Below are 24190 nucleotides of genomic sequence, written 5' to 3'. Positions count from 1 at the left end.
GAGGCTGACTATGAGAAACTACTGTCCTTCAGATGTGAGGCAATCTGGCAGAACAACCTGCAGCTGTGATGTGTCCAACATGCTTGTCCACCCACTCATAAACAGTCTTTTGTCAGATAGAGAAGTGCAGTAATAAAGTAAATAAAATTAGTAACGTGGCAGCAGGTAGTTTAAAAGAGATAAACCCATATTAGGAGGGTGTAAATAAACTATCTTGTTCTAAATGTTTACATCAAACACATGTTGGTAAAAAAAAAAAAATAAGTGTTGTGTGAATTGATTTTAAAAAAAAAATTAAAGTACATATAGTATTATGATACAGTTGTTGGAAGCCTTTACACAAGTTGGCAAATACTGTTAATGTCTGTTGAAGTGCACTAATACAAAAAACTAAATGTATTTATATCTCAGGTGAAATAATTGTTGTTCCTCAGAATTGACTATTACAGATTTTCTCTCTCTCTCTCTCTCTCTCTCTCTCTCTCTCTCTCTCTCTCTCTCTCTCTCTCTCTCTCTCTCTCTCTCGCTCGTTCCACATCTGGAAACATTGCGTCACTGCTAAAACCCCGGATAAGAGACCCAGCCGACACAGCTGCAGCAGCCGAAGCCAGAGCCGTGGGTACGCAGAGTTGAGTCAACCGTCAACAAGGCTCATAAAGCAACCTTTAAAAAATATATAACATAGCAACCAACCAATACTGATTTCATGTTTTCTACAATAATAATACAACAGTATGGATACTTATTAGGTTTTTAGCCACACTGTGAGTTTATATTAGATGTGGCCTTAGTTTATAAAAAAAATGATGTGAAATGTTCTGTTGTTTGTTTTGACAAAGTTTTAGTTAAATTCAAATATAAGCTAAGTTTCAAATAACAATAAACCCATACTAATTTATTAAATATGGCTATTCCCCCCCTACAATCTTTTAGGCTAACGTTAGCATTTACTGTTAACAAAAATTCATAATAATATGTATAATATATGATTGTCAATAATAATGTTGCACTATATGTCATAGCACCTGACACTTTTTCTCATCCCAAGTTGTATGTTTATTTTTTGGTGTATATAGTTTGTTTGTGTATTTATTCATCGGTCTTACTTTTTCTAAAAAAATATATATATATATTTGTATCTATCGTATTTTATTGTGTAAGTATTTATAATTGTTTCTCATGGTGTTCACCTTCTTTTTTTTCCTTCCTAACTGTGTTTCTATGCTGCTGTGACGACTACATTTCCCCTCTGTGGGATGAATAAAGTCTGACGCTCACTAATAAACTCCATGCTTTTTAACCACCACTTTTTCAACCGATATTGTTTTTAATGATCTAATGGTGTCGTTTAGCTGAATTTAATCTTCTGTAGAGTTTGTAGTGTGAGCAGGAACCTTTTCCTTCCCCCTTTGAAGCTGACGTTAGACCTACTTCCTCCCCACGGGGAGGCTTCGCTCAACCCAGTGTATGTACGGCTCTGGCTGAGGCCAGTTTAGCTGCCTGCTTGTCTGCCTGCCAGACTCCTCTGCAGACTTCAGGATTGGCTGCACAGCGGTCCTCAACACCAACCAGAGAGGATTGACGGTCGATGTGAAGCTTATTAGCCGTGCACAGCATTTCATACCTCCGGAGGTAGGTCGAGCAAAACATTTCTACTTCAGTTTGTTGTAAGTTTTTGTCGTTGTGGAGGGTGTGTGGGGGGGGAACCAGCTCCAATGAAGCGGAAACCGTGAGACCCGCGTTAGGGTAACAAGCAAAAAAAAAGAAAAAGAAGTTGTCATCTTCCAGAAAGCAGCTGGGAATGATTGAAGCAGCGAGGGCGAATGAATTAAGACGAAATGTTTGTTTCAAAGTCCGAAATACGATTTTAGTTGATAACAAACGTCTTGAAAACTCTTACGGGGCTCTGGCAGGGGCTTTGGCAACAGGCCGAGGTTTGTCCTCTCTCCCACCAATAAATAATGGTCAATGTGAAAGCTTTTTATTTATTTTTTTATGTCAAAAGTGCCTCTTGTTTTCATGGACTAGTCTGCAGCTCCTCAGAAATAGTCAGGCTGAACGTCAGGCATGTGTTTTGAGTTGTGTAAGAGGAATGGACTGTGGAGTTTCCACATATCTTTTGAGTTTTATTTTCAAAGAGCACATGGAGACCAAATAATAAAAAAAAAAATCCTCTTGACTTCAGCTGCACAGAAAAGTTTAGGAAGCGTGTGTATGTGTGTGTGTGTGTGTGTGTGTGTGTGTGTGTGTGTGTGTGTGTGTGTGTGTGTTTGCTCACAACCAGTTTGACAGAGCGCCATTTGGCTTGTAAGCAGTCACACACACACACACTCACACACTCACTCAAGACTGAGCAGGTTCTGTAAACATTAAGTTCATAGAGTTGCTCGGTTTGAATGGAGGAATCCAGTAAACAGATGTCAGTGGGACGTAATCATGATGGGGAGCAGATTCATCAAAACTGCCTCCGTCCTCCTCTCATCTCCAGTGATACCATAATTGGCGTTCGTGTGACTGTCGTGGTTTATTTTGGTGAAATGAAGTATCCGCCTGTCTTCATACGTTGTGTAAGTTCTCGTCTTCTTCTTCTCCTTTTGACGTCTGGCTTCCTCTTGAATTTTGTAACTGGATGCTACATGACTAAGTGCACATATGCATCTCCCAGCGTGTAGTTGTGGTCTTCTCTGTCTTCGTATGTCCTCATATACAGTATGAAGTCCCTTCCATCCCCACGTCAGCTTAACCTCCTTATATTTCATCCGCTACAAACCCACATGATCTCTCTCTGACCTCTTCAAAATTAGTTGAGTCATGGACTCGCAGCTTTGAAATGTACAGTTTCCACCGGTGCTGTTTTTTGGCCTGGATGCAAAACCAAACCACAACTGTAAGAACAGAAGTAAAGTCCGATAAAAGTGAGATTATCCTGAACAAGACTGATTTTGAATAACTGAAGTAGCTGTTATCACGATGACTCCTTTAAATGTTTAAAAAGGGCTTTACAAAAGTTGTATAGTCACGTACACACAGGTGCGATTGCATTGAGGTGAGAACATATTGATGCTCTTGTGTTTTGCAATGTTTTGCGATACTGTATGGATTCTTGTAAAACATTTAAAAAAATTGGAAGTATATGCATTTTAATTTTTTGTTCATGAAATTTGTGCACCTAAAGAATCCACTTTTTATTTGACTGTTTTTAACTGATTTAACCTTCGCTCAGATTGCACAAAAAATAGTGCCAGATGTTGGATATTATATTATATTACATGCAGATGCCACTGTTCTGCATTAAAAAAAAAACATTTTTTAGTAAAAAAAACCCAAACATAAACCGACGGGTTTTGTAAGATTTTCTGCAGCTGGTGGTGTGTTTTATTATACTGTGACAGTTTTCTTAAAATTAGATGTAAAAAAATAAATTAAAAAAAATCACGAATTGTAACTCTTGCATCAAGATTGTATTGTACCCTCCAGATTTTTGCCAATTCACAGCCCGAAGCTGTTTCTCCGGGTCACATATGCAAATGAGGTTGATTTCATCAAAAAATTGTGTAATTAAAACCAAGAAGGACGTTTCTCAAAAACGGAAACCACCACCAGGATTCCCTGAGCTTTGTTCAAGCCACCGTGATGGAGCCTCTTAAAAACTCCAACTGTATTGAAGTCAAGTATCCTTAACTGGGAAATGGACTGCGCTGATAAACATAATGCCGTCCCACATTCACCCACACATACTCGGGAACAGCTCAGGGTTTGGCGTCATGCTCGACGTCCCGGGCATTTTAATCGAGGGCAGAAAATGTATTTCACTTCATCACGGTGACGATACAGAAACTTCTTGTCAGAGGAACTCAAAGAAGGAAACGGTTCAGTCGGTCGTTCCTTTCCCAGGACGTACTTCTTGGTCCTGTCGGTTTATGTTTGGGTTTTCATCAGAGGTGGGGTTTTTTTTTTCATCGTTGCAGATCCGAGACGAGGCTCTCGAATGCGCTCGTGTCGCCTCCGGTCGTGTCCTCGTCTCGCGGTGCTTTTGACACAGAACTCATTTTCGCTCGTCGTGGCTCTGAGTTCTCGGCATTCCTGCAGGAGCACAGTGGGACAAACCCAGCGCTGGCTAACAGGAAGTGAGGGTCTCTTGCTCTCTCTCTCTCTCTCTTTGTCTCTGTCTCTCTCTCTCTGTCTCTCTCTCTCTCTCTCTCTCTCTGCTCTTCCGTTTATTCAAATCCATCTCATGTCATCTCTTGAGAATGAAGTCAGAGATGGTTTTTTTCCCCCAAAAGAGCCTCGCATCGTTTCCTACCATGACTGCATTGTGACTTGTGTGTTTGCGGTCGGAGAACAGCTTGCGTTTGTTTAGTGTGTGTGTGTGTGTGTGTGTGTGTGTGTGTGTGTGTGTGTGTGTGTGTGTGTGTGTGTGTGTGTGTGTGTGCGAGCGAGCGAGCGAGCAGTAGTAGAAACATAATGCAGCCGCTGCGCTGTCGTCTTGTGCTCGGCTCCGTTTCCTGTTGTAAAGCATGTGATCCCGGCATCACTCCGTCCGTCCAAGTGCTGCAACTCCTCACCACGTGCTCCGTGCGTGGTCAACAGACACAGTCATAAATTAAACAATGGATTATTTGGTCAGGAAATGACGGAATGGTGTTAAAGGAAAAAAAAAAAAAAAAAAAAAGAACAGCACACTGCATCGATGCTATGGTATTTGATGAAAATACAAGCACGTGAATCATTGATTCAGGAAAAGAGCAGGCATGTTATCCTGTCATTTATACTCTTATATCTCTGTGTCTTTACCTCCCACTAATACTTAGCTGAGTATTTGTTTTCCCACCGTTGAAGCGTTTGAATGACAGTTTGTGTCGGGTCTGTAACGGTGAGTCGTGTGGTTTTGATGTGTGATCGCAAAGCGCCTGAAGTTGGTGAACGGCCTGCAGGCGAGCTGCGCTGAGGTTCGTGTGACTCTGACATACACAGTGAAACATGAAGCATCACGTCTCTTCTTCTTCTCTTCTTTTTTGGTGCTTCTGTTGCTTCTGTTAAATGTACAGAGGCCGTTTGGGATTGTTGACACTGATTCAGCATTTGGAATATAATGACATGATTCTTTTTATTTTTTATATACCTCCCTCCCTCCATCCTGCAGCAGTAGCTACAAAATGTGCAGTGATTCCTCAACCTGACTGCACCACAGGCCTGTCAATCAAACAGACACACCCACAAACGTACTGCTTTTTGTGGCCTAATATCTAATTAGCGATGGAATTATTTTCAAAATGGACCTCCAGAAAACGAATAAGAAGGAGCGACTTTAGCTAACAACACCACAATGACTTGTGTAAAAAAAAAATGATTGACTTTGTATTTCATGAGAAGTTAAATGGGAGTCTATGGAGCCGGAGCCTTTTTGGAGCCGGCCCCTAGGGGCCATCGGTGGTATTGCAGCTTAAAGCACTTCCACACGAGCTTCATTTTTCAGATCCGGAAGCTACAAACACTTTAATATTCTGTCTTGTTAAAACAGCATTCATGGAAACTCAGTTGCTGGTTGAGAGTTTCACGAGGAGAAGAATAACAGCTTTCTTATCTTTCAGTTAAATAAGACAAAAAAATAACAAAATTCACCCATCAGCAACTCACCGACTAAACCGATGCATTGAAATCAGGGGTCTGATCGAGCTCTCTGCCAGAAAGTACAGTAAATGTGACACTATTCCTTTAAAGCTGACTTAATTAATCGCTGCTCATCCAAATGTGATGCACAAGTGTTCCTTTAAATTATTATTAGAGTTTACTAGTTGCTGCCTGACAACGCTGATGCCGCAGTCCCTCAAAACACTGCAACATGATGTAATGGGAAAACATCTCCGACATCAGAGCAGGAACAGAAGACTGCAGTTCAGCAGAAAATCAAAAATAGGCACAGGCACCGAGAGACACCCAATATGGCGATTGATGGACATTTCTGCATCCGCAGAGTTCAGGCTACAAAAACTGATGTGTTGTAATGGAAAGGTGTTCTTATTATTTTGTCCAACCAACAAATTTAAGCACGGTTAGAAAAAGATCAGGATATTTTTTTTTTTTTTTTGTGACATTTGATTTGGATTGTTTTTAGGGAAACAGTCCAGATTTGTGAGAAACCAATGTCTGGGCTTTCAACTTCTCAGGAGGATGTGGAGGCAGGTTTTGGTTTTTTGGATGTTTTGTCTCAATCGCACTCATTTTCCTCAGAATCAGTTCCCACAATGACTGAAAAGTTCTTGTTGCTGATTCACCAGTGTGAGCCCCCTTTTTTTTTTTTTTTTTTTTTCCTTGATACATCAGCTAAATGCTTCGTCCTCTGTTGTTGGGAACACCGGCCTTTTTTATACGGTTAACTGAAGCACCACCTCAGACCTGTTTTTTTTTGTTTTGTTTTGTTTTTTTCCCCCCCTCCCTCGCTGCAGACCGGCGGTAAAGAAAAACAGCTGAGTACACCGGAGAGAAAGCCAAGGTGTGTTCTCTCTTTTTAAAACGCTGCTCTGCCGCCGCAGCGGGCTGGAAAGAGGAGACGGGAGAGAGGATTGAAGTTCAGCCGATGGCGAGGGTTGGCAGGCTGCCGCTGACTGCGTTGCGAGGCAGGAAGTGTGACATAGGGAGCGCAGGAAGCGGCTGCCGTGGAGCTACGCTAACCCCTTTTGTCCCGGCAGCACTGCGGGCCGGGATCAATTCACTTTCAGTTCAATAGGAGCCGTGCTTCGTTACGGACCAGCCAAACACAGGAAAGGGCTTTCTTTTTTCATTAGACGTGATGTACACTATTTTGGAAAGCTTTTTTTAACATCTGATTTTAATCAAAGCAGACACAATTCAGTCCTGTTGAACATGCAGCAGCAAAAGACATTAAACTGTTGCCTAATATGAAGCCTGGGCTTTTTTTTTTATTAAAGAAATTACCTTTACAAACAAGTGTTTTTACCTCTTTTTTTATTTTATGTTTGGCCACGTTTAATATGAACTTCCAAAATTGTAACATTTTATTCATGATATAAAATACGGAGAAGCTTTATCCTCTTTTAATAGTTTAAATGCAAAGATTATTCTTTTGCTGAGATTGCAACTTCGTTGCATACAAATTCTGCATTTACATTTAATCTTCTGACATAACAAGTAAGCTTGTTTTAAGATTTTTGATTTGATCTGTTGATCTGTTCTTTCCAGTATGAGTAGTTGTTTTCCTAAAATTTGATTTAAAAAAAAAAAAAGCAATCTACGGCAGGATTTTGGGATTATAATCGCTGTATCATGATGCCCGTCATATCGCCGGATTCATGCCATCAATACTTGTCGAAAACATCCAATATCAAACATAATGTCAAATGTTTTAGCAGATGTTAACATAATTACTTGAAAAGACTGTCGTCAAAGTGAACTGCAAAACTTTATACGAATGCATTTAAAGAAAACAAACGTTTGCAACAACAAGTTTGATTTCATGCACTAATCCCCAATTAGACCTGTTTTTGTCAACAAAGTAAAACAGGTGTAAAAGTTCAGAGGATTTTGTGGATGAATGCCTTCTCGTTACACTCTGACCAAGATGGAGGTCTTTCCAACCGAGAACAATGTGGTCTTTTTTTTTTTTAAAGACAAAAACAGGAGTTCCACATGGCTCCATTCTTGGTCCACTTCTCTTTAGTTGGTATATAAATGACTCACTACAGTCGTGTCTCGGAGCAGGTTTTTCAGATGTAGGCAGATGACAGTTATACAGTATATGTATCTGATAAAACTCCTCCGTCAGTTTCCACTCAGCTGTCATATCATTTACTGTCCTTAGCAGCGCGGTTCAAAAACTCATGTTGTTCAATCATTATTAAAACTTTGTCAGTGTGCTTTTTCTTCCAAATCTTGGTCCTCAAGAGAAGCTAAAGACTTAAATTTTAAAATGAATCGACTACACATTGAAGAGGTGTCTGATGGCCTCATATTAGATTCCAACTTAAAAGTTTGCGAAACACATTAAAATGCTGAGTAAGATTGCAAAAGCAAACTACATTTAGACTTATCAGAGACTGTCTACCATTTAATTTTTTAATTTTCTCTGTGTAACCTCTTCGTCACGAGCAGCATCTACAGTAACCAAACCTCCTTGAGATGACATACAGTCGAGCTATCGAAATCTTGGTCAGGAAACCAATTAAGATCACATCATTTCCATATTCTTAAAAAAATGTAATATGTTAAGTTTTGATCATTTTTATCCAATTTTCTAATCTTAAATTCCTCTATAAACGTATAAATAATCAGGTTCTCTGTGACCTTTCGGTTCCACTCAGAGCTTCGGGATCTGTAACGCGTGGAGCATCCGGAGGGATTTTGCAAGGTGCCTTTACGTAAATCTTCGTTTGGACGAACATTGTTCTCCTTCCGGGGTGATCAGTATGAATCTCTGCCAACCAAACTCAAACTGGATCCTGATTCGGACTGTTTTCAACTCGAACTGAAACCGGGGGGGGGGGGGGGGTGAAAAGAGGAAGTGGTGTGCGCTGTGTATATAATGTTTGTGTCTGTGTGTGTGCTGAAGTGACGCGAGTTTTTAGAGGAAGAAGAATCAAGAAGTTATTTTCTGCGGCGAATGGTTTTGCAGAGAATCGTACATAAAGCTGATCTTCTGCTTTTTTCCCCCATTTTTGTTTTCAGCTGCACGTTCCTGCTGTTTGCCTTTTGTATTTTCATGAGGAATGAACTGAAGTGCTTCTTCTACGGTCTTCTGAACTTACTGCTGGTTCTTCTATGGACACAGATTGAGTGAGGACACCCACTTGTGTTTACGTTTCCACCGTCTTCTGAGTTTTTGCTTTTCAATATTTACAGTCCTGATCGTCAGTATTGGGACAGTTTTTGATCTGCAGCCTATGTCTTTTAGCACATTTGATTTATAATGGGAAAAAAAGAAACTACTGTACATTCAGGTCTCTATTTCAATTCGAGCTGGTTTACCTGAAGATAGAAAGAAGTGTGTGGGAGCCCTTTTAACACATACAGTCCAAAACATGGGGCCTCGGATACAAATGAAGTCAAGTTAAAAACCTTATTTCCTGATATTTTGTGTCATCTTTTATTCTCAGCAGACACTTGGTTTCCTCTCTCAGGCCTTTTAACGCTGCCGCCTTCAGCTCTTGTCTGTCGTGGGCTCTCTCTGACATTTAATCTGGTCTTCATCAAGTGGAATGCAGGTAAACTGGATTGAGACCAGTTGATCTACTCTGATTCCACCTCTGCATCCTGAAAAGCTCTTTTCAGATCGCTGTCCTGCCGAATATCTAAATCTCATACGGTGGATTTCTATGAACTGAGTTCATCCCGTCAGCAGTGACAGAAACAACATGCCAGGTTGCCACTTCCTTCGGCAGCCACACATGCACAAGTCAAAACAGAAACCATGAGCTGTTCATGAACTGCTCCCATTTTTCCCTCCACACTCATCTTTCCATACTTTTTTGGGGAGTTTTTTTTGTTTCATCAGTCCACATAACTTTGTTCCAGGATCTTTTATATGTTTTTTTTTTAGCAAACTGCAACTTGCCCGCTCTGTTTTTGAGACTCACCAGGGGGTTTGCATCTTGCTGTGAATCCTCTGAGGCGCTGAACATAGAGTATTCTGTCTCTCCCCTGATCATCGATAAGGAAACGTGTATGCCTACATTCTTGACTTGCTGTGCAGGCACGAAGGGATTTTTCTTTACCGTGACAGTTAGGGCGTGCTCCTCTGCCTAGTTTTCCTGCACTTAACTGTTTTTAATGTGTAGATTTGTTTTGCTTTTTGAACCTCATTATCTTCCTCACTTTCCTTCTTTTTACTCCTCATACTGACAAAACAAAAAAACCCTCCTCAATCTAGAGAGGAACATGAACTCAACTTTAGTGTCCAATTACTTTTGGAAACCCTCGCAGTCTGGGGCGCTCTGACCTACTCAAACTAAAGCTGTGACTTGGCACTTTAATGTACCATCCGTTATTTTGACTGGAAACTGAATGTGCTGAGTTAGACTTTCAGCTGCGGGATCATCAGAAAAAAAAAAATCACCTTTTCACTCGAGGACAGTTAAGGTAACGACATTGGTCTTTATAAGTGATGTTATTTAGGGAGAAAAAAAAAATGTCATGGTCGTTATATTGGATGTTGCATAGTTGTTTGTTACGTCAATGTACAGAAGTCACGTATACCAACGCAGACGCACAGTCGATGCTAAATAGAAATCCCTCATAGACACATACACTCGTGCCTCTTTAGAAAAGTCGTGCCGAAACGTCTTCAGCATTTAATTATTTATTTGAAGAACGTCGAAGAGGTCAAATTAAGCTGCTGAGTCGAGGAGTAAAACAAGAGTAGTGAAACCACATCTGTGTGTGTGTGTGTGTGAGAGCAAGTGTAAGTGAACACACCACAGGATGTCAAATATTTTGTGTGTGTGTGTGTCTGTGTGTGTGTGTGTGTGTGTGTGTGTGTGCGCGGGCGGGCAAGTGCTCCACAGCATGTTAGCTTAGCCACTCAGCACTTTTTCACCTAAGCTGCATTCACAAAGTCTAAAACGACCTTTTCCCCTGAGCTCATGTTTGATGTTTTTTTGATTAGCAGCGCTGTTTTTTTTAAAAAAAATTTATGCATTTTAAATATTCTTTATTTATAGTGTTAAAAGTGTTGACAAGGTGTGTTTGATTTATCTTTACATTTACTACTGATGCTTCTCGGAGCCGGGCGGAGTTGAGTGAGAGGTTTCCCTTTGATGACATACCAGCTGCCGCCCACCGTGACCCTCTTAAAATCCTGGCATGTGTCTGTATTCAACAACAGTTCTATTTTTGGTGAAGGTAAAAAAAAATTGTTCAAAGATAATTTGATCTAATGATGCTCAGCTCCTACATTTTTTTTGTATCTCTTCTGTTTTACCTGTGATTTTTCTTTTGTTTTTAATTTTCTTCAAAGTGAGACAATCTTTCATACATCTCCTACCTTGCACGGGAATGTAAAGACTTTTATTTTTAATCTGGTAGAGTGGCAGTATTGCAGGGTTTTCCCTTCTTTCTGGAGGTCTTAGTTCCTATGCTAGCAGTGGGGTGTGGTGGGCATTTTAATGTTATTTTTGGACTATTATCATTACAATCTTTATTTTTTAAAAAAATGCATTTTCTGACAAAAATAATAATTGTGAAACATTGGTGAAACCAAGCTTATAGTGAAGTTGTAGTGGTTAAAAACAAGACTTTGATGCTGCACCCAAGTGTTGTAATGGCAAAGGCAAAACCCAAGTATTGCGGCTTAATGGACTTTTTCGGCCATCTCTCAGCCCGCGCAGACGGTTTCATCACCTAACGAGCAGCCAGACTGTGATATTTTCCTTTTTAAAACAGCCCTCAAGAGTCTGTGAGGTTCATCAGCTCGGCCGTGTGTTTAAACCATCAGGCGTCAGAATATGTTGAATTTATCCATGTTAAGGAAAAGACAGGTTCATGACATCAGGGTGAAAATAAATCTGTGTTGTGACTGTGGATTAAAAGCATGCGTGTGTATGTATGTGTGTGTGTGTGTGTGTGTGTGTGTGTGTGTGTGTGTGTGTGTGTGTGTGTGTGTGTGTGTGTGTGTGTGTGTGTGTGTGTGTGCATGTGTGTGTATGTGTATGTGTTTGCAGTTGCTCTGATGAGGTGGAGGAGCACAGGAGGTTCAGTGGCAGGATGAAGAGGCCTTTTTACGGCCATTTGTAAACTAAAACATGTGTGAGCTTGTGTGTGTGTGTGTGTGTGTGTGTCGACGGTGTCTCTTCAAAAGGATGTCCACTCTTTAATCCCTCGTATCTGCTTCTTTCTGTCTGTCAAAGGGGCCATTGTGAATGCTTTCCTAATATTAGCCTCTCTGTGTGTGTGTGTGTGTGTGTGTGTGTGTGTGTGTGTGTGTGTGTGTGTGTGTGTGTGTGTGTGTGTGTGTGTGTGTGTGTGTGTGTGTGTGTGTGTGTGAGCGAGCGAGTAAGAGAGAGAAGTCGTGTGTTGCATTTTAAATTTCGACACATCAGAGTGTTTCTTCTGACGGAAGTTGAAGTATTTCTGCGTTCGCTCAGAGCTGCTTCGGCATCATCTGCAAATCCTGCAGCTGAGATGTAAATACATTCTATTTATTTGTTATAGTTTGTGAAAATACCGAACTGTCAGCCGTGTAAAACCAAGGAGGGGTTTAGCCCCCCCAACCCTCCTTGCCGCACGTTGCCGTGGTGTCACTGCCTCCCGTCTGCTGGTCTTTTACATCTGCAGTTGTGTCAGTGGTCCTTTTCAACACGGCTGCAGGAAATGAATCGATGTGTTCGTCTTCATACCCTGAGAAAAAGCTGTGAAAGCAGCTCTGTCATATTTGAGAACAAAAGTTCACCACAGAGTTAAAGTGAGACTCGACAGTCTTCAGCCTCACCGCCAATGTTTTATGAATTCAGTGGCCAAACAGGCTTCTGTACATTTTTACAACAGTGAGAATACGTTATGTACGCGTGCATTCGGCTGCTAATATTTGAAATTGCTTTTGCTGAGATTTTCTAAACTGTGGTGTCTTCCTCTTTAGCGAAAGTTTTTTCTTATTCATCCCCAAAAAGATCCTTCCTCTAACTGAGGTTGTTTCATTTGCTTAACTGCCTAAATGTGACTCATAATGATTGGAATTAAATTGTCATTTATTCCATTATGTAAGTAAATGATCAACAGAGCTATTAAATCATTTTAAGATTTATAAAGTTGAGCATTTGCCTTAACTTTGACATTTAATAGAGGAAAATTATGTGATTGTAATGAAGTGGAAATGTAATATTCTGCTGCACCACTGCGCTGATCCTTTTACAATTGGTTGTAAAGTGCATACAATGTGCCATAATATTTCAGAACAACACCACAAGGTTTGACTTATTCAGTGTTACTTCCTGTCTTCATCAATCAAACGTCATCACAGGATGCTATACTAACGCTCCTTTTAATACGACTAACCACATTGCCCATAAAAAAAGTGAGCACTTCCCTTTCTGTTTCGTTGCATTCATGCCTTCGACACCTCAGGAAGGCCGACTCACAATCCTACAACGCCCCTCATCACCCAGCACACATCCTGCTTTTTTTTTTTTTTAATTCTGCATCCTCTTGCTCTTATTTAAACTCGTAAGACCAGTTTTGATTGAACAGTTGATCTACACTATATGACAGTCACACATCATTAATTTGTGCGAGACATCTCGATGTGTGTGACACTGCCCGGAAAGCTGGGACTGATCTTTCTTGTAATTTAGTGTGTGTGGTTAGTTTGAGCTGCAGAACACTTTATACGATGTTTTGAGAAACTTGAGCTTCTGTGAAGGAATTTTCCTTCATCGTTAGGTTTCTTTCTACCTCTGTGAGGTCATGAAGATTTCTTTCTTTCACAGAGCAAGAGAACCCTAATGATGAAGGAAAATTAGGGCTGGATCACTCAGACAAAATGAAATACCACGATGTTTTTTGACCGAATACCTCCAACAATATTGCAGCGATGCCTATTGGGGCTTTTATAAAATATTAATACAATAAGGTTTGTGATAAATAATGAACAGAAATGTGGCTATAACGACTACATGGGGAAAAAGTGAACACTGAGAACAGGCCGGTAAAATAAGGAAGTTACATCACTTTAATGTAATACGGCCTGTAAAACGGGAAAAAGGCAAAACGAATGCCATATTACCAAGACAATATCTAGCCTAATTTCATGATATCAACATGATTGCCATATGTTGCCTAGCTCGACCTCCAATTCTTAACAATATGTAGAATATTATGAAAATTACAGCAGTTAAGTATCTGGAAACTTTTATTTTAAAATCCGAGTGCCAATGTATTCACTGAATATCTTGTTTGTCATTTTGTCTTCAACTCTTCTGTAAAGTCAGAGTCAGTTCAGAGTCATCACTGCTCACTCAGGCTGAGTTTCCATGAACTCCTGCTTCCCCTTCGCATCGTTACGCTTCTTCAGTATTCGACTTTACTGTCGGATCCAGGCAGACGTTCATGCCCTGCACATTCAGGTCCGTGCTCTGACGCTGAGGCGTGCGACCTGTACATGTTGTCCTTGTGTTAAAGCTCATTTAAAAGGATTTTTTTGTTGCGAAATTAGTGACAGGTCACAGGAAAAAGATGAACGTAAACAGCTTATCTTACATCAGACCATGAATGGTTCTGTTGAGCGTTGTGTGTTGGGGGTTAGGTCTGTATGTTGATTTTTGGAATAAACATGTCTGTAGGCTGTGGTTTATGAACAGCTGATATAATGGAGATTAAGTTGTATCGCAGATTTGCAGCTTGTAAAACCCTTGATGTGAAATCAGAGTTTTGCCATTTTGCTAGTTCGGAGCGGTTCGGAGCAGGAAGTGACCATATTTGGACGAGCTGGGGGATGAGCAATCACTGGATCTGACTCGATCTGATTGGAAACCTTACGATACTACCGTCCCGCCCACCGATAGCCGTGACCTGACTGCACCACAGGCCTGTCAATCAAACAGACACGCCCCCAAAAAATACAGCTTTTTGAGGCTTATTTTCGAAATAATGACGGATTGTTTTCGGATGGACCGCCAGGAAACTAATAAGAAGGAGCAACTTTAGCTAACAACACCGAAATAACTTTAATTTAATTGACTGAGAATTTTATGAGAGAAGATGAATGAGACTCTATGGAGCCGGAGGCTTTTAGGAACCAGTCTGTAGTGGCACTCGGTGGTATTGCAGATTAAGACGCTTCTGCATCAGCCTCATTTTTCAGACCCGGAAGCTGCGTCCACTTTAATACAGTCTATGGAATCAACATTCAGGGAAATATTCAAAGGACTATGTAGATAGAAATATTCTCCCGTGAGTGACTACAACTGCTCAGGTTTCTTCTGTTCCTTATTTTTTTCTTTAGTTCTGATAAAGCTGTAAATTCAGACAATGCCAGAGGAAGTGAAGACAGCCTGTCGCCAGCAGTGGAAATTTTCGTGACCTTTTTGAGTCAGGAAACAGACAAAATCTCAACTTCAGTTATGAGACTTTTAGCGTGACAAACCGGCAGGAGGGAGTGAGATCAAGACGATCGGGAAAGGTCGCAGGGTGAAACCGAGACGAGATGGTCCATGCAGATGAAGGGGGCAAGATAAACTGATAAACAAAGTGTGTGTGTGTGTGTGTGTGTGTGTGTGTGTGTGTGTGTGTGTGTGTGTGTGTGTGTGTGTGTGTGTGTGTGTGTGTGTGTGTGTGTGTGTGTGTGTGTGTGTGTGAGTGAGCTGATGCGCAGATGATAGATGATAGGGGAGAAAAATGACAAACAGGAGGAGGAGAATATCACTGTGATGGGTAGCGCCGATGGGGAGGTATCATCCTCATCCAGGCAGCCGGATGGCTGCGGTCTCGAAGTCACGTGGTGACTTCCTGTTTGTCAGCAGCATACAGGAAGTAAAAGGGGCCCCTAGAGGACAGCCTGGCTGCGCGTGTCGCTGAAAATGAAATGAGAAGGTCGAGCTGTGTGAGTATTTTTCTGAGGTGGATTTCTGTGGGACTTTGAACATGCGAGAATCTGTAATACGCAGTTATATCAAACTTTTTCCTCTCGTTCAACCGTCTGTTTCTAATTTATCATTTAGTGGCAATTAGTTTCTTGTCAGCACTGATAAAACAGATGAGAGTAATACTGCGAAACTCGCGTTATGGTAGGTAGGTAGGTAGGTATATACTTTATTAATCCCCGAGGGGAAATTTTTCCGCCACAGCAGCATACATACAGGAGCAATAATAGAAACAATAGAATAAAATAATAATAGAATAGAATAATATAATAGAAAAGCAATCAAATAAAAAATATAAATATAAAATGCACAGTACATACAGTATATATACAGTACATTATGGGGCCTGTATTTGTTGCTAATGCCTTTTCCAAGGTGACCCTGTCATTTGTCCTCATAAATAGCAATGTATTTGGCTTTAACAACAAGCATGACATCACTAATGTGTGCATTTTTTCCAGTTCTTATTATCATAAATCTACAATGTCCATGTGTTTTTATTTTATTCCTATAAAGCTTTTGATCCAAACCCTTTATTAAACAGGTACTAAAGGAGTCCTATATGTACTCAGTGTAGTGTGTTGGTGTGTGTGTGTGTGGACCAGAACATACATTTTGGATGGGGAAGTGTATCTGGGCCATCAATGCATGTTGTTGTTGTTGTTGTTTTTTTTTAGCATTTTATAGTTATTTTTGATATAAAGTAGCTTCTCCAGTTTATTTGTTGCTGAACCTGTGATGCAATTTTTAAAACTGTGTAAAATCCTAAGTTGTGACAAACAGTAATTGCCACGCATAAAATTAAAAGATCGATAAAGTGATGTTTTAAAGTGGAATCGGGGGAAATCAGTGATGTGGATCAGCCATCATCATCATCCATTTCTGGCTCGACTGCTTCGTTAAAAAGTGCCGTTAAAGGCAATACTTGGAGAAAGAAATGAAGACGAGGATGGTAGTAGCTATTGCGAATACGATTAATTCACGGTGTTACAGTCACAGGCTGGTGCATTGTTCTGTGTTGTTGTCCTCCCTTGTCAGTCCGGAGCATTTCATCAGAAACATTTTGAGTAGTCCAGCTTTAATAATTTTAAGAAGCATCAATTGCCAGTACTTTTTTACGCGGAGTGGAAACCTGACATCTGTCCTTCCCAACATATTACATGCATGCACTGTGATGGTAAAACAAAACGGTGTTATCTCTGATTGTAAAAATAAACAACAGATATGCAACATGTTTTAGGGAACTTAACGCTAAAGTTCCTGCTACATTAATCATTCAGTGTGATTCTGCTACTGTGTCTTTGTGAAGTTATGACCTGCTGTTCCTCACACACTAAATATTTAAGGCTTTTCTATACAAGCGTTGTCGACTGTTTCTTTTACTTTCACTTCCTCCTTAAATTCACCACCTGGTAAACAAATCGTGCGAGAATCAAACACTTTGGTTGCGTTTTAAAAAATCGTTGAAAGTTTTCTGCAAAAATTTGGAAAAATGCTTAACAAATTGAATCTGTTGTATCAGTAACCGCTGGCTGCACTCTTTGCAGTGAACCTGGGTGGAGATGAGGCGTGATAAGCAAGCAGCCAACTGCCATAGACGAGTGTGAAATGTTGAGATCTCTGCCGGTTCAACAAAACAATTATCGATCTGAATTCTGCGAACAGATTCTGCAAACTTGTCACCAAAATACATTTTAAGGAAATGAAAGTAACTATTGAAATGATCTGCTTCCTATGTTCAAAATCCGTAGATGTTATCCAGAGGAAGGTTTTCAGGGTTTTTCCCAATTACTTCAACACAGTCTGAAACTAAAGCTCCTAGTTTCCACTAGATGAAGCACAGATTAAAACAGTGAAGTATCAGCTTGAGCATTCGCTGTGGAGGTTCAGCTTGATTCAAACAGTTAATGGTACTCGTATTTAGTGCCATTAACTAAATATACAATAAATGTCGTACTGAACAGTGTCCGAATCAGTGCAAGTGACAAGGACAAAGGATTTGTTTGAGAAATATACATCTGAGAACATTTATATTGTCTGTCTGTGCTGCAGGTTGGAAGTTATTGAATATATTTCTGGTTTATGAGGACATCCTGCAACTTATTTAAAGACCCCTACAGCTGCCAAATCTTTTTCAGTGTCAACTTAAAAAAATGTTTTTCCTGTTGTTGTTATTTATGAAGTATATGCGCAATCTGTCCTTCAGGGTGGGACGTCCAGTGCAGATAGAGCAAAAGCGGAGAGCGGAAGATGCCTGCCCCGCCTCCCCCGCCGCCGCCCCCAGGGCCTCCCCCTCCTCCCACCTTCAGTGTTGTAAGTTCTTCTCTCTGTTTCTGCTGCCTGTCCTCATGACCCGGCTCAGCAGAGACATCTAGTGGATAAATCGTGGCATAACGTCCTCCTTGTCTTTCCTGTTTGGTCCTGATTTTTTTCAGTCACAGTTTTATCCCCCCCTTTTTAATGGTTTAAATTTAAGTAGTTGACCGTGTTCCTGTTTGTGTCTCAGGCGAACACAGAGAAGCCAAATCTGAACCGTTCGGAGCAGCATGGGAGGAGCGCTCTCCTGTCCGACATTTCTAAAGGCGCCAGACTGAAGAAGGCGGTTACAAATGACCGCAGTGGACCCGTATTTGAGAGTAAGTCGATTCCTCTTCAATGGCCATGCCAATTATGTGTTGCCTTCAGAGGAGAAATCGGATATGTAGTGAGGTAGTCACGTGTCTACATGAAATAAGCAAGATATGTTTGAGATGTTTGAAGGTCTAATGGGACTAAATAATAAATGTCACCCACATGCTTTATTACTTACGAGAAGATCTGAGTTTTTTCTTTTTTTTTTCTTCTCAGAACCCAAAGGAGGAGGAGGAGGAGGAGGAGGAGGAGGAGGAGGTGGTGGTGGTGGGGGAGGAGGAGGAGGTGGAGGAGGAGCAGGAGGAGGAGGTGGCGGAGGAGGAGGAGGAGGTTTAGGAGGCCTGTTTGCAGGAGGGATGCCAAAACTGAGGTCTGCAGCAAACCGAGACTCCAATGGTAAAAAAAAACTAAAAACATGATGATGATGATGATGATGATAATAATAATAAACAACAACACAGGAAGCGCTTCATCTTGTAAGACCTCAAAGTGAATTTATCCGTTTTTCTCCCCAAGACTCAGGGCCTAGCCGAGGACCCGTTCTCCCTCCAGGAGGCCGTTCCGGTGGCCCCACCCCTTTCGGTGGCGGCGGCTCAACCGGCCCACCGAAACTCCCAGGAGCCCCCGCCGGTGTCCGTAGCAACGCCCCCGATCTCCCCAGGGGCCGCATGAGTTTTTCATCCAGACAAGAGACTCCAGGAGGAGCCCCGCCTCCCGTCCCCAACACACCCCGACCATCCCAAGCCTTCCAGTCTCGCAGGGGCCCGTCTCCACCATCACTCCCCGGAGGACCCAGACCCAGCCCGGCCTCTGGACCTCCACCACCCGCCGTTCCATCTGGGAGGCACGGACCTCTCCCTCCCCCGCCGGGAGGCTCCTCAGCCGGGCCTCGTCCGGGCTTCTCCGCGCCTCCTCTGCCCTCGAACAGCAACAGACCTCCCTTACCGCCCGCTCCGGGAGGGAGACCCCCGCTTCCCGACGACAGGCCGCCGCCACCGCCCTCACCCGCAGGAGGTCACCGGCCGTCCATGCCACGCGACATGCCCCCTCCTCCTCCGATGGTCAACTCCAAACCGTCTTCCTCCGTCTCGTCATCCTCGCGGCCCTCAGCGGGTGGTGGTGGTGGAGTGCCACCTCTCCCGCCGGGACGACCGGGCCCTCCTCCCATCCCGCCGAGCCCGGCCGTAGGCGACGACCACAACATGCCTCGTCTACCCCAAAGGAACAGCTCGCTCAACAGGTACGGAACAAGTTTCGTCCGTTATGCCCGCCTGAAATCCGAGTGAAGCCCGGGGAATTTCCAAGAGCGAAGGTTGCTGATAGTGATTTCTTCTTTGGTGTCAAAGTTTGCATAGATTCAAATCTAATAGCTGTTCTATGATGCTGTATTTCACACATAATGCAAACTTCTTCATGTAGCTTCCTGATAAGGTTGTTAGAAAAAACAGAAGCCTTTTTATTTTTATTTTTTTTCCCCCCTCAATCTGACTTTTGATTGGCCGGTTGTCCACTGCAGCCTCATCTAATACTGAACACACTCGCGCAGTATTTGGGAGTTTATGTGTGTTGCTCAAGAAGTGACACATGATCCAACCATGAAAATCCAAGTTGTAAAGGGATTTTTCTAAATCGCAATATCACATAATTTCTTCTCCTTTTTAAGATTTTTTTTTTTATATACAAATATAGTCAAACTGATGATTGATTGATTGATTGATTCAATTTCTATTTCTCTTTGCCAGCCACGGTCCAGCACCCCCACAAGCGCGGGGAGGACCTCTCCCTCCTCCACCAAACGAGAGGCCGCCATCTCTCGGAAGGAACCAATCACCTCGCTCAGGTGAACAGCTTTGATTGATTAAGTGAATTATGGATGACTGCAGCAGCCAAACCAGATATGAGAAATGTTTTACGGTTCAGTCTGAGTCTTCTTTTCACTTTTCATCAGCCTGACATTATTATTTCTACCTCCCACAGGCCCTCTCCCTCCCCCGCCTCCTTTAGGTCGTAGTAGTGTGAGGTCATCGCAGTCTCCTTCTCCTATTGGTCGGCCAGGTCCAGAGCCCCCTCGCGGCGGACCTGGCGGCAGACCTCCCCTGCCTCCGGACAGGCCGGGGATGGGAGGGACCCCTCCTCCACCACCCATGGGCAACGGTTTACAAAACTCTCACCACAACCAGATACAAGGTGAGGAAATCCCTATGAGTGGTGGTTTAACCGAGTGGCGACCGACAGTGACGTCACCCGTTGGTTTGTTATGAAGCCTTGAGTTTGGATTTTGTCCATTTTGCTAGTCCGGAGCGGTTTAGAGCCACAAGTGACCATATTTGGACGAGCCCGACGATACTACCGTAACCTGACTGCAACATAGGCCTGTCAATCAAACAGACACGCCCCCAATTTTGTAGGCTTATTTTCTAATTAATGATGGGATTATTTAGAGATGGACCGACAGAAAACTAATAAGAAGGAGCGACTTCAGCTAACAACCCCCAATTTAACTTGTGGAGAAATTTAATTGACTTATAATTTTATGAGAGAATTTGAATGGGAGTCTATGGAGCTGGAGGCTTTTTGGAGCCAACCTCTAGTGGCACTTGGGTGGTATTGCATCTTAAGACACTTCCGCATCGGCATAATTTGTTTCGACCTGGAAGCTACGTCCACTTTTTTTCTACAGTATATGGGTTTATCCGAGTACTGGTAAAACTGTATTGATTAAACTTAGATGGAAAAACTGGTGCTGCAGTATATAAGTCTATATAAAGAAAATAAAATAATAGTTATTTAGCAAACAGGAATTTAATATGTATGCCAGACAGTTTTAACTTTACAGGCAGATGATACTGACTCCATGCCTTTCAGACGGCCCTCTTTCAGTCTCTACTAGAGAACCCGGTGCCCTCAGTGTTGTTTTTACCACATGATCTCCACTGTGTTCAGCTATGACAGGGAAACCCACCGACCTCCCATTTGTTTTGTTTTTATCCTTTCAACCAAAGGAAGTAAGTTTGGTTTGGAAGAGGCAGTTGAGACAAGAAGTGACAGCGGGCCCCCCGAAAAGTCCCGCCCCAAATACAGCAGCCAGTTTTTTAATCGCTTCTGCCTCATATGATCAGAGGTTATCGGTCTGATGGAAACAGAACCGATGAAACTTAAATTTCTTTCCGTTAACAGATGAGTGGGAGAGTCGGTTCACTTTTCACCCCGCGTCGGACCTTCCTCCGCCCGAGCCCTTCGTGTCCTTCCAGAAGAACTACCCCAGCAAGATCGGCAAGACCGACGGCAAAAGTGAGTCACACGTGTGCACACAGACAAAACATACATGGTGTTTCTTTAAAATATTTTTTGGGGAACTATATATTTATTTATGATTTATTCAGATCGACGTTAAACCAACCTCAAACCAATTTTATTGAAAAAAAGCACCTTAGACACAACACAGTGGATCCAAAGTGCAGAACAACAGGACAAAATAGAGGAGTCAAAACATAATATTGAAGATAATGATGATGGTAATTATAAATAATAACATGGCAACAGTATTAGTAATCATTGACGTAAAAGCCCATGGTCACACAGTACACATAAACACAACGTGGGCCTTCAGAAGAAAATCCTGAGCTGGATAATAGAAGCACAGTTAAAAGCTATTGAGTAAATGTGTGTTTTAAGTTGACCTTAAAAATCTCAATCTTGACAGTCAAGTACAAATATTACCTAAAACGCCTGAACATTTTTAATGGGCTTTTTCCATTTTTAGAATTTATTTATTTAAATGAATGCAAATGCATTGCAATATTTAATTATATCTGTATATATATCTCTCTCCTTCACCATACTCATCCAAAATATGGCACAATTTTACTTTATTTTGTCTCAAAAAATCAATCAACTCTTTTAAAGGCCACACGTTTTGTTTTTTTGTCTTCAATCTCCAACATTGTGATAGAAAATCTGATATCTTAGTCGTCTTTTTTAAAATCTCAATTAAACACTCCCATTTCCTAAATTCCTGCACAACCACCAGATTTGCGGAAGCCTTTACGAAGGCTCCGATCGGTACCGTTATCACCATCAACGCCATCTCTTCTGAGTTGCTCTCGGGCTCATTGAGCCGGAGCGGTGTGTCAAGAAAATCCCTCATTTTAATTCAAATGAATTAAAACAAATTATTACTCAAGGATGTGAGCAAACATTTGGGATATTCAGGTTTACAGGGAAACAGTCCTCTCATTGTAACACAGTGCCACCTGGTGGAAGAAAACACGCTCTTTTAAAAACTAATTAAAAAAAAACAACCACCAACTCCTCTGTGCTTTTTCTTTTTTTTTTTCTTTTCCTTTTTCAGGTTCCGGTAAAAAGGAGAGAGGAGCTCCTCCTCTTCCTCCTATACCTAGGTGAAGAAGAAGAAGAGGTAGCAGCCATCACAACACTTGGACCTTCCCCCGCCCCTCCCCGTCTGTCTCTTTATCTGTCTCTGTCTGCGCTCATCGTGCGTTCACCTGCAGCATGCGGTTTCATGGAAGGACTGCGATGTGTAAAATGGACCCTGACGTACAGCTGACCAAGTAAAAAGGACGACGTGGAGTTCACATCATGTAGCAGCAGAATGTCAGCGTTAAAAAGACCAAAGCCTGTTTATACTCTGGTACACTGTGTTCACTTAAAACAATGTTGTTGTTTTTCAGGTTTACAACATTGCTGTTGCTGGAGGATGTTTTTTTTCTGTGGCCTTTTTGTTGATCTCTGAATCCTCTCATGAACAAACGATGTCTTCATGAGCCGTGATGCACATTGACTTTATTCCCCTTCATTTATTTTTCAGTCTTTGCTTCCAGCAGTTGGATAGATTTACCTGCTAGTTTCACATTTTATCAACCTGCAGAAAAGAATAGAAATCCTTACTTTTCCTCGACTGTTTACGCAGTACAGACAACATCTTCTATTATAGTCCCGGTGTTTTCCTGGAAAAAAAAAACAGTGCAGCGCTCATCATGCAACCAGTCGCCTTCTTCACACGTTGGGAAGCTGAGACGTTTTTTTTTTTTCATTGTGTCTTTTCTCTTCAGTATTGTACATGAGGCTACTTAAAAGTTAAGGGAATTTTCCAGGGATGCCATTTGTGCCTTAAATTATATGTGTTTGCTTCCCTCTGTTTGTTCAGACGGATTGGATCATTTTCTGATGATATAAATGTCGGAGCAGAAGCCTTGAATACACAGACAGACAGACAGACAGACAGACAGACAGACAGACAGACAGACAGACAGACAGACCTGAAGCCAAACTACAAATGGTCCCAACTTCAGAGGGGAAAACGTTGGTGTTGAATTTGCCAAAGCCACATGTGCCTTCACAGATGTTGGAGGATCGGATTTCCAGCTGTTTGTTTTTTGTTGGAACCATTGAACGGTACTTTTTTTATTTGACTGTTACGTGCGATGTAAGCGTGCGTTAAATGTTTATGTTTAAGATGTTTTAAAGGACAGTGCGTTGGAGTTTATGACAGCAATGGTGTACAATTGAAGTGATTCTTATTTTGCTGTTTTGCTCACTATGAAGGGCCCGTCTATGTATCTGTATGATTCAATCGAACGGTATCGAAGGACTATTGTTTTTTAAATTATGTCTCAGAACTGTGCAGTATTATGTAGTTTTGCTTCACAGCACTGCTTTGAATGGACTTTTGTATACGTCGTGTATTATCATCATGTGTTAAGAGTCAAAGAATCTTTTTCTTAAAGACAATCTTGCGGAAGTGGACATAATTACGTTAAAAAAAAAATTACAAAAAAATGCTTTAAGATGCTTCTATGTGCTGCACTTGGGGTGAAAACGGGTTGTTTCTGTTGGACTGTACGTTGTGAGTAATCTGATACTCCAGCACAAAGAACGATCATTTGATCGCAGGCGAGGATGGTAATTTATAGCGTCAACATTCAGATGAAGTGGTTTGTTTTGTATTACCAGAT

At 41.7% G+C, this 24190-nt stretch overlaps 1 protein-coding gene across 3 annotated transcripts; it reads left to right on the top strand.

Annotated features, from left to right (window-relative positions):
- Positions 1-1454: 1454 nt before the first annotated feature.
- wipf1b (WAS/WASL interacting protein family, member 1b) lies at positions 1455-23456 on the top strand. Of its 3 annotated transcripts, none has more exons than XM_069712884.1 (9): positions 1455-1632; positions 17791-17897; positions 18091-18220; positions 18432-18611; positions 18732-19455; positions 19958-20055; positions 20193-20402; positions 21393-21506; positions 22567-23456. In XM_069712884.1, the coding sequence occupies exons 2-9, from the start codon at positions 17835-17837 to the stop codon at positions 22617-22619; spliced, it is 1572 nt and encodes a 523-aa protein (XP_069568985.1). In that variant the 5' UTR covers positions 1455-1632; positions 17791-17834; the 3' UTR covers positions 22620-23456. The 3 variants fall into 3 exon arrangements, with proteins under 3 accessions (XP_069568985.1, XP_069568986.1, XP_069568987.1); XM_069712885.1 differs by lacking the exon at positions 1455-1632 and adding an exon at positions 2122-2567; XM_069712886.1 differs by lacking the exon at positions 1455-1632 and adding an exon at positions 15506-15544.
- The last annotated feature ends 734 nt before the right edge of the window (positions 23457-24190 follow it).

This window comes from Brachyistius frenatus, unplaced genomic scaffold, assembly GCF_029030835.1.
Source record: "Brachyistius frenatus isolate BFR_SWC_R1_liver_20210118 unplaced genomic scaffold, ASM2903083v1 Contig_113, whole genome shotgun sequence".
NCBI lineage: Eukaryota > Metazoa > Chordata > Actinopteri > Embiotocidae > Brachyistius > Brachyistius frenatus.
This window is presented reverse-complemented; position numbering and strand designations above follow the sequence as displayed.

Coding starts and splice junctions, on each gene's coding strand:
- wipf1b (XM_069712884.1), top strand. CDS start 17,835: ATGCCTGCCCCGCCTCCCCCGCCGCCGCCCCCAGGGCCTCCCCCTCCT. Junction 18,612..18,731: donor AGCAAACCGAGACTCCAATG/GTAAAAAAAAAC, acceptor TTTCTCCCCAAG/ACTCAGGGCCTAGCCGAGGA. Junction 21,507..22,566: donor CGGCAAGACCGACGGCAAAA/GTGAGTCACACG, acceptor TTCCTTTTTCAG/GTTCCGGTAAAAAGGAGAGA.